This window comes from Denticeps clupeoides, chromosome 1 (genome assembly GCF_900700375.1).
Source record: "Denticeps clupeoides chromosome 1, fDenClu1.1, whole genome shotgun sequence".
NCBI classification, from domain to species: domain Eukaryota; kingdom Metazoa; phylum Chordata; class Actinopteri; order Clupeiformes; family Denticipitidae; genus Denticeps; species Denticeps clupeoides.
This window is the reverse complement of record NC_041707.1, coordinates 24,740,072-24,750,292: the sequence shown is the minus strand read 5'-3', so window position 1 is coordinate 24,750,292 and position 10,221 is coordinate 24,740,072. Positions and strand designations below refer to the sequence as shown.

The 10,221-nt window shown below is 38.4% G+C and overlaps 1 protein-coding gene across 18 annotated transcripts in view; it reads right to left on the bottom strand.

Annotated features, from left to right (window-relative positions):
* Positions 1 to 10: 10 nt before the first annotated feature.
* The window catches only part of col25a1 (collagen type XXV alpha 1 chain), a 124,208-nt gene continuing 113,997 nt past the window's right edge, over positions 11 to 10,221 (bottom strand). For 2 of the 18 annotated variants that reach the window (XM_028990943.1, XM_028989730.1), the window contains exons 28-35: positions 10,020 to 10,046; positions 9,325 to 9,405; positions 8,981 to 9,016; positions 8,476 to 8,529; positions 7,904 to 7,957; positions 7,792 to 7,818; positions 7,561 to 7,614; positions 4,124 to 5,005 (exon numbers count right to left, since the gene is read on the bottom strand). In XM_028990943.1, coding sequence (XP_028846776.1) covers positions 4,808 to 5,005; positions 7,561 to 7,614; positions 7,792 to 7,818; positions 7,904 to 7,957; positions 8,476 to 8,529; positions 8,981 to 9,016; positions 9,325 to 9,405; positions 10,020 to 10,046 — 531 coding nt within the window. In that variant the 3' untranslated portion in view covers positions 4,124 to 4,807. Of the gene's footprint in view, positions 3,184 to 3,399; positions 3,439 to 4,123; positions 5,006 to 5,425; positions 5,513 to 7,560; positions 7,615 to 7,791; positions 7,819 to 7,903; positions 7,958 to 8,475; positions 8,530 to 8,980; positions 9,017 to 9,324; positions 9,406 to 10,019; positions 10,047 to 10,221 lie in introns of those variants that run through there. The other 16 variants (XM_028989567.1, XM_028989900.1, XM_028990149.1 and 13 more) reach the window with 15 other exon arrangements.

The window sequence follows — 10,221 nt, the reverse complement described above, 5'->3', positions numbered from 1 at the left end:
GGTGCAGATGCAGGTTCAAACACCCATTTTATTTGGCTCCAACAGTACAGTCAATTAAAAGTTTTTTTTTTTTTTCTGAAATCGAGTGTAGTGTGAGGGACAAAGCTTGGACACGCATGTGAAAAAGATCAGCAAACTTGCAGAAAAGTTACAGAACTATAATACCAGCTGGGGAAAAAAAGAAAGGATATACAATTACACCATTCACTCACACAACAGCAATTATGAGAGAGCGATAAAAAGGAAGAGAAACCTATGCAAAGCCCTGAATATGTTTTCCCTGCTCTCCTAAACAAGTGTGGAAAGTGTGTTTGCTAATAAAAGAAGTAACAGATGGTAAAATGCTCCATCCTTTTCAACTGACAGTGTAAATATGGCCTTGGCATTGGCTTAAAGACAATAAAGTGTACCACTTTTTTACAGACTGTTGAATGAAACGCCAAAGGTAATTCATTTCTCCTTCACTTTTCACCTGCTAATATCCCAATGCAGCACCATCATCAGTGTACAAAGTAGACCGTGAATTAAATATATGATAAAATCAAATGATTATAATGGTAAGGCATTCTGTAAAACAATCAAACATTAATGAATACGGTTATAGCCACGGATCTGTAAAGAAAAGTAAATCTTCACAGAAGGGCTATGAGATTTTACAAAGACTTTCAAGAGCAAAGAAAAGATAAATGCCTAGTGTTATGGCATATTACAAACTAACATTTTTGAAAATAAACATGTGCATGTGATCCAGAAAAGTTGCATTTACATAACCCTACACTTTGTGTTAATACATACTACAGAAATGTAAATTGCACTTTTTCTCAAATGAACAATTTTCGGCACACGTTAATATATTAATCTACATTCAATGCAACAGAGACCCAAAGAAAGAGAGGTAAAGAGTGGGACAGGTACCGTGGGCAAGGACTGACTACTACTGATTTAATTTCATTAGAGGAAATATGCTGATTAGACACAGTATGTCACATATGCAAATTATTAGACAGTCTGTACCATATGCAATAGTACATTAAGCAAGAGTCAGGCATTACAGTGCAATTTGACAAAACAGCTGCTAAGGGTGTGAACAATGAAACAGAAACCTTGGTATATAAGGGAATGCCTAGGAAAGTCCAATATGCCTGTACAAAAATAAATAATGCGTCACTTCAAATAGTGAGGAAATATAAAAGTACATGAAATACAAGCATTTAAAAATAAAATAAAGAAAATAAAAACTGCCTTCCTGAAAAATGCCCTTCAACTGCTTCCTCAATCTTTTTTTTCCCTCGAAAATCAGTTTTACATTGATCTTTACTGAATGACTAGAAATTCAAGAGGTCAATAATGCTATAAATCCCGGAATGTTAATTTTTCAACATGTTCAACTGTATATTCTGTTTAATCCTGACCCTCCTAGAGTCAACAATGCAGTTCCAGTGCTTTTTCAGCTGCTAACTTCCAAAGAGAACTGTCATATTCTAGAAAACTGAGAGTGACATGCATTACTTTGGTTCCGTGATCCCGTGAGCCACGGATATCCAAATAAAATCTCACAAACCAATTTATTCCAGATATGTTCCCCTAATTACTTGAGAACAACAAAAAAGACTGTGAAGACGTATCACTGCAATGACAAAATTCCCACCATTTTTGACAGTAAACAAGTCTTCGTTCATCCAGGAAGTGAGATGTGGAATATCTCAGTAAATATAGGTGATCTGCTGCCTTAAAATACCAATATTATCCAATCATTATCCAAACATTTTTGACACACAAGCTCCGTTGAAGCCATCATGTAAAACAATGCTAAGAACAAGAGCACTTCAGAGGCCCTCAAAACATATTAACATCATTATGTACTTAAGTGTTTTAACTACAACGTTATACATAACATTATAGACAATACAAATTAGCTCAAAAAACACCATTCCAATTATTCAATAATGAAAAAAATGTATGTATTGTATTTCCAATAAAGGAATGAATAACAAAATCTTGAGGCACCAAAGGCTATTATGCACAAGAAAACAAAGTACCGACAAAATCAGCTATGAAAGGAAACGTTATCCGGTTGGTACCCTCAGTCTAAAACATAGACTCTGGTTTCAGATGCTTTCAGGTATGTGTTCTTCATGAAGACCACTGGGCTATCCTGTCAGGTTTTGGGAAGGATGTCCCTTGATCAAGACTCATTCGTCCTTCGATTCTGTGAATTTGCAGATCCACCCAGAGCTGAGCCCATCTAAACAAAAGTTGGCCTCACATTCTCTGGATTGGCTGTTTGCAGTGCAGTGGATCCAGCTGTACTCCAATCTCCATCCAATGACTGAAGTCCCTAAACTCTGTAGGTCTCAGCATGTGAGGATCTGGGCCCGGAGTCCACGCCAGTGCAATCTTGACGTCCAGCAATTTTGTGGACGCACAGTGCACATCTCCACAATAAAGAAAAAGAAACCACCTTTTCTACTTGGAGGCGAATTTCACTCTTTTCAAGCCACCAGCCAAGGTGTGACACCCTTTAAAGGATGACAGAAGGGGGGATAAAATCAGATTTATAGCACTGTATCTCTTTTGCTGCTTTTTGTCAGATAAGCAAAACAGACAGACAGCCAGTTAGTGTTCTGAAGCTGTAAACAACACAATGCGCTATATGTGCTTTAAATCAGTGCTCATGCTGGTTGCTGATGACACGAATGATATGTTTTTATGGTTCTTTAGTCCTTTCAATTGGTAGTGTAGCATGAATGAGTGATGGATTTGAGATGAACACAAACTGTACATGAACCTCTGGTATCTCTTGCTGAGAGCCAGTGCCTGCATCGACTCCACCTCTTTATCCTCCTCCTCCTCCGATCCTTTTTATTTCCCCCTATAGTCCGTTTTGGTAATCCAGTCTCATTCCGAGGGCTATTATGCAAGATAGGGCGCAAAGTTCCCTCTTGTGCAAGTGTGTATGTCCTTGGTCAAGCGCCTGAACTCCACAATGCCGATGTGAGAATGACACACTTCTCCAAAGTGCACGGGGTGAGTTAAAGCAGCTACACATGAAACTTCAAGATCTTGCACTTTTCATGGACACACATTACGATTCATTCTAATACATAATTTCAATAAAAAAAACTATAAATACAAAACAAAGCATTATTTACAAACTCCATGCTGTTTGAGTTAGAGTGATCACTGCAAGAGAGAACACAAAAGAGAAAGAACATGTGAAGCTTGTTCAGAGAGCAAATAGTGGTTTAGCAGGTGAAGTCTTTACCCTTCACTCAATGTTGTTTTGATATGAGTGTTAACAGACACCATGCAACACTTTTGGGCTAAAACTGGATGAAACACAACTAATGCACAATATTTCAGTGCTTTGCCCTAAGCTATAGTACTCTTCATGCTTACCTTCTGCCAACAGCCGGGCATGGGCAAGCCATCTGGACCCTGTTGAGGGGAACAATATAAGTTTGTGCACTTCATGTACAGGGATTTAGTGTAATATATGTATTTTTTCCACTTCCCAATGCATTGCAGTTACATTTTGTTTGCCAGTTAGATGGCACAGTGAGCTTTAGTGAGCTGTGATGTTTGTGAGAAGTACCATATATTATTCATCACATACTATTATGTTTAAATGCAGAGCAGTGGCACCTTATAAGATAGGATTAAGAATTCCCTATGGTTTACAATAAATGGCCATGCAATCACTGTATCAAATAAGCAAACAAACCAGGCAAAATTTTACAGGACAAAACAATGTATCAGCTCTAAAACATGCATTTGGCAATTATACAATGACATTCTAGTGCATCTCAAAAATATTTAAAAAATGGATATCAAAACTCTACAGCTCCAACTAAGTACTTAGTGTATACATTAAGATAATTGTCAGAAGTTGGACATTACTGTATTGAATGTAATGTTTGAATACTTTATATAATATCATCCATAATTATCAACCTAAAATAAAAATATTTCACTTTGCATGCACTAGTATATCAAAATAAATCATCACAGTACTTGTTATGATCACAATCTGCATAAAAAGGTCTCATTGCATATTTTCTGTTTATTTAATTCGTTACAACAATTGATAATTGGTCATTCAAATCCATTATTAATATATAATTGCAATCAGTGCACTCCAAAAGCATAGCTTCTTATGCAAGGTCTCACATTAACATGCATTGTCTCTCTCACTGAGATGGATTAATAAAATTACACTACATGAGTAAGAGCTGTTCCCTCATAAACAAAATAAGACGTATGTTATGACATCCCTTAATTCCCCTCACTTCCCCACTCATGGCCTGTCCAGTTGGAACAGAAAACATACAGCTAGTAGGGAGGGAAAGGTGTTAAGACTCCGGTGGAGTCAAAAGAAAGGTTAGCATCTGATGAACAATTGGGAGTAAGAAGAAAATGTTATGGGTAAAGGGTAAGAGGATTTTTGTTTTTTTATTTTAGAGCATTCTTCAGTAATTTGAAGGGAATGAACTGTCAGAATATGCACAAAAAAGCTTTACTTCATTAATCTGCAGAAGTATAGCTTGGAAGCATGTATTTAAGGGATGTTAACTAGGAAGAACAGGAATGCTGCTCGTCAGATGGCTGTGGCTTGCCTGTATTCTTTGATTTTAGCAAGCCTTATGGAAACAGTTGGAAAACTGTTCCCTCATAAATGGGGAACTGGTTTTACAGAAGTGATCTAGCATCTGAGGCCCATGCAGTCATGCAGAGAGGGACAAGGACTTGGCTGAGCCATGCTTGGAAAGGCAGCCAAAGCTGTATTTGTCAGCTGCTTGTGTGAGCATTATATCTTGTATGCAATTGTGTGATGCATATTTAGAAATATTTGTATGAGAGTGGGTTTGGGTGTTTTCATGCAGTTGTTAGGCATGCATGGGAAAGGTAGGAAAAGAGAATACTGTACCAACTGGCATGGGGCATCCAGCCCGTCCAGACCAGGCTGGCCTGGTTCGCCCTTTTCACCCTTAAAGCCCCGGAACCCCTGTGTCACAGAGATGGAACTAGGAGTGTTACTGGGATAGAGGCTGCAGGCACCCTGCCAGCCCCAACTACTGAGGGCTTGGTCCAGGGGAGAGAGGAGGAGCCCCAAGGTCTGCTGGCATCCTGTCACTGTGGATTTCCAGGACAGTTCTTAACACTAGAGGTTATTATCACTGCAGATTTTGCAGTGCTTGTTTTTGTTTGGACTGTCTCACCTAAGTGTAGAAGAACAGCAGGGGTGCTGCGACTCTCCATGACTGTAGACCAAATCAACTCCTAATCATGGATTGATCTACATGAAGGGAATTCCAACGATTCAGTTTGACCACAGGGCAACTCCTCTCTTTAGGGAGGTGGGAGACGGGGGTCCGCAAGTCTTGCGACACTAGAGCAAGGATTCCAGCTCATAGCTGGCACATACCAAAGGACAAGGTGCATCTAATCCAGGGGCACCCTGTTCTCCTTTCTCCCCCTTAGGCCCTTTTTTGCTTTTCTTTCCCTTTTCCCCCTGTGGACACAATAGTTTGGTCAGCTCAAGAATTTTGTGATCATGTCTGGAATGTACATGTCTACTGAGACCAATAAGGACGACCGCTTCACTTCAAAAGATTCTACTGTGTAAATTGTATATTGTAAATAATATGTGTGATGACTAAAGTAAAGTAAATCAACTGAACATGCTTCTTATGGTTGCCCAGATCACAACTATTATCTAACAAACACATAATGTCTAAAAGAATAATGTAGAACATAACAAATATGAGCATAAAGACTAAGTCTGATTAAAATTAACAATATATGAACTATATGGGCATGATACAACAAAAAAATGAACTTTAGTCACCCACCTTACTGTATAGTGTATTTGGTCATCCATATTGAATCAAAACACTGGGTCAATATCAGAATTAGACAGATAAACTAACCCTTGTGTGGTGTTGTAGTGTTTACTATCATTAAAACCTGAGATTCATTGACTTTAACATAATACATATAAAAATGCCACCACAAAAGGATTAAAATAGAATGTGACCCATTATAAAGGGCATAGAGAAATGTTAGGAAGGGTAAATCTACAGGAAAGGAGTCAGAAGGATAAGGAGTCAACATTGTTTCCTTTGGAAAGAGGGAGTGGGGACAGGAAATAGAAGAAAGCTTGCCTTATGGACTCCAGCAGGGCACAAAGGAAGAGAAAGAGTAGCAGGGAAGACAATTCAAGGGGTACAAATCATGCCACTGCCCCATATAAGCCTCCCACAACTCCCAGGATGCTGTATCCCTTGTAAGTAAATTTAACAGGGTTTAACAGTCCATGCTGTTGCTTCACAAAGAAAATGGATAAGCAAATAAATTATATACAATAATAAAGCTATATGCCATTTACCATTTTAAATTAACTGAGTGAGCCACATGTACAGCATCCTAAAGAGGGGGGATACAGTTTCCTCAATAAAAAAAAATTTACAGGAAAAAGCTAAAACTCAACTCTCAACTTCATTTTTCATGCACAATCAAGTTGTAATTATGATTTGGCTGAGATTGAAATGATAAGTTGGGTGAAACATTATAACCTGAAAAAGTAATGCTTATATCACTAAGGGCATCTAACCCCACAAATTCAAACAAGAGCCTAGTCCTACACTAAAATCATTTTTGAAAAAAGAACTACAGTACAGGCCTAAAGTTTGGACACACCTTCTCACATCAAAACTATGAATGAACACATGTGGACCGCAGAGTGAAGGCAAAGGGGCCAACAAGTGCTAAACACCTCTGGGAACTTCAAGACTGTTGTAAAACCTTTTCAGGTGACGACCTCTTGAAGCTCATCGAGAGAATGCCAAGAGTGTGCAAAGCAATAATCAGAGCAAAGGGTGGCTATTTTGAAGAAACTAGAATATAAAACATGTTTTCAGTTATTTATTTCAGTACATAACTCCATTTGTTCGTGCATAGTTTTGATGCCTTCAGTGAGAATGCCTTCAATGTAAATGGTCATGAAAATAAAGAAAACATATTGAATGAGAAGGTGTGTCCAAACTTTTGGCCTGTACTGTACTTTGAAGTACTGTTTTCTTTATTTATGACTAAGCTTAATATATGAATGGGAAACTGACCCATAGAGTTTAGAGCAAAATAAATAGTGCCTTTGGTTAGAATAAATAGTGTATAAAGACATGATAAATGTTAATTGGTTCTGCATGCATTCAAAATGGGGATCAAAGGTCTGCTGTCAATGGACATTACATTTTTTTTATACAAAGCTGGTTTTATGAATAGTGGAAAAACGTTTAATCAGATAAGGAGATGGAAAATGGTAAAGAATGTGATGGAATTTAAACTTGGAACAGTCACATATGTAATGTTAAAATAAAACCAATATTCTATAAATCCATACTGGCATACATGCTGGCTGCTTACTTTTGTGCTGCATGGCACATTTATGCCATTTGCAATTGCAGTTCTTCTACAAAAATACAATGGTCCATTGACACCAGTTCTTATTAGTAGTTTATTGGATAAAATATAAATTCCCTAATGCAAGATCTTTTTCACCTTTTCTCCTCTTTCACCCACGTCACCTTTCTCTCCCTTTAAGCCTGGTAACCCCTGAAAAATACAACTGCAGTATATTACACATGCCTCTGAGTGCATGTGAATACAGTCTGATTACAGACCGAAGAGTATCATTTTACCGCAGCCAGCAAATGTCAGCTGACGTGTGCTCATGCCCAAAATGAAACTACACATACATGCACACTGGACGTAGCACTGCATCAAACTTACATCCTGTCCAGGTGTTCCAGCTGCACCCTGTAGACAATAAACACATTCATTGACAAACATTTAAATAAAAGATATTTTATACAGCACACGATAGCACAATTTCATCACTCACAGGTAGACCATATGGTCCTCGTGGTCCAGGTTCTCCTGAAGGGCCTCTCTCTCCCTGTGCCAAATCAGTTTGTTTATTTATTTAAATTTTAATATCTTTTCATAGTACTTCCTGTACTTCAATCATGTTGCTGCATTACTTCCACCTAGTAAAAAGAGCAGCTGCAATGGCGCTGTCTTTGGTGCTGATCCCTTCCTTTATTTTGGTGTGTGCAGTCCATGTACTTAGTCTATTTTAATATTTAAAATATTGCTAATTTAAATGTTAGTTAATTGTATTTGCGCACTTATAAATAAGTAAAAATCAATGAAACCAATCAACAGCATATCCTTTACCAGTCCTACAATATTCTACAAACCATATTTAAAAATTGGGGTTTGAATATCAGAATTTCAATTTGAACATTCATTGGTTATGTTTTAGTTTCAATATTCCTTTTCAATGATTTAAAGCATAGCTATTATTAGCAACAAAGATATAAGGGGAAGGGGATGGTTAGGAACATAACAAGGTATTTTCTGTGCTTAAGTGCTAAAGCTAAATGATTAGGACCCCTACTCAGCCAAACTTACTCTGTCCCCCTTTGGACCCGCAGGGCCAGGTGCTCCTATTGGACCATCCATACCCTGCAGCACAAAGGAAAAGGGTTACCATAATCTGACTATTTTAGCAACATGGAGAACAGCGTAGATCCAAGCACTACCTGTTGGACCCAGAGTATGTTAATGCTGAACTCAGAAGAATTTCTACTCTCCCATAATGTCCAAAACCCTTTTTGAATTCTCTGTTCACTCTTTTTTACTATTAATAATCATATTAGCTTTTATTTCCCTGCACTGATCACAAAGAATCACATGGACAGTAATGTTAATGGATGAGTGAATGTTAATACTGGGTTAATATTGGGTTTTTCTTTCAATCATCTACTTTGGACACATGGCCAGGAAATGGAGTCTTTGGACATAAACCAAAAAATGCTGTAACAGAAGAAATCAAATAAAAAATTCAACAAATAAATAAGAGCATTGAAGTGGAGGGGTGAGTTAGAAGGGTGGATCTGTGTCACATGAGACTCACCCTCATTCCCGGCTTGCCGTCCAAGCCAGATGCTCCCTGTGCGGTTATGGAGGTATGAGTGACATGAACAAGGGGGATTAGTACATGATGAACATATATTATCAAAGTTGTTACTGAAGAAAAACACCACATGTGTGGAAAATAAAATTGGGGGAAATTTATGTTCCTTGGGAACAGCTTGGAAAAACAACACACGCACAGACAGCACGCTTATATAGTTTAAAGACAAATCTGGACAGAACCAGTCCTTTTTTGGTTGGTAGTTGGTGGGAGATTCTTAGGTAAGAAGAAACAGGGTGCAGAATCGAGATCTTGAGTTGATCATGGAGTTCATATGTACTTACAGGGAGGCCCAGGGGCCCTCTGTCACCCTTGTGCCCTGATTCCCCTCGTGCTCCTTTTAGACCATGCAACCCTGGTTCCCCCTAAATGCGGGAATGACAGAGGACTGATTAGGGATGGGGCTAGGTTGTGGTTACAGACCTGCTGCAATGTGCTGCCAGACTATGAAAGTGAAAGCGAAGTGATTGTAATTCTAAACAGCACAGCATGGTGCACATGACAAAATGCATAATTTAACGCATCACCCTTGGTGAGCAGTGGGCAGTGTGTGGAGGACGGTGCTTTGCTCAGTGGCAGTGGTTTGGGGAACCTTCTGATTACGAGTCCGCTTCCTTACCCACTAGGCCAACCCCTGCCCAGTAAGCCAACCACTGCCTTGTATACTCATCCACTCACATACTCACTATAAATGAATGCTTATTCCTAAACAGGCTGTCCTGGAACATTGAGTGCAGGGTGGTGCATAGGGTGGATCACAATATTTAAACTAAAATGACTAATAATACTTTGTCAGGATAAGATGATTAAGAATGAATGATCCCTTCTTTGATACATTGCAGCAGGTTTTCACCACAGCTTGTCAGTATTTGAGAGTAGGATGGTTTTTGTTTCATTTTACACATTTAATTATACAGCATTTATTGTTTTATTATTAGTATTAGACAAGCAGAACACTGTCTTCCCATGGCTATTTTACCTTTGGTCCTGGAAATCCATGGGGTCCCTGAGAAATGACATAAGTATACTGTGAATTTATTTGAGGTGACTTTTAAGCAGCCACGTATGAGATATGAATGCATAACAAAATGTCATTCCCATGACTGCTGAGCTCTCTTGAATTTGACAGTACATAATACCTAACTAATGCTCTGTCTTTTATTAACCTTTGTAAGGAATGT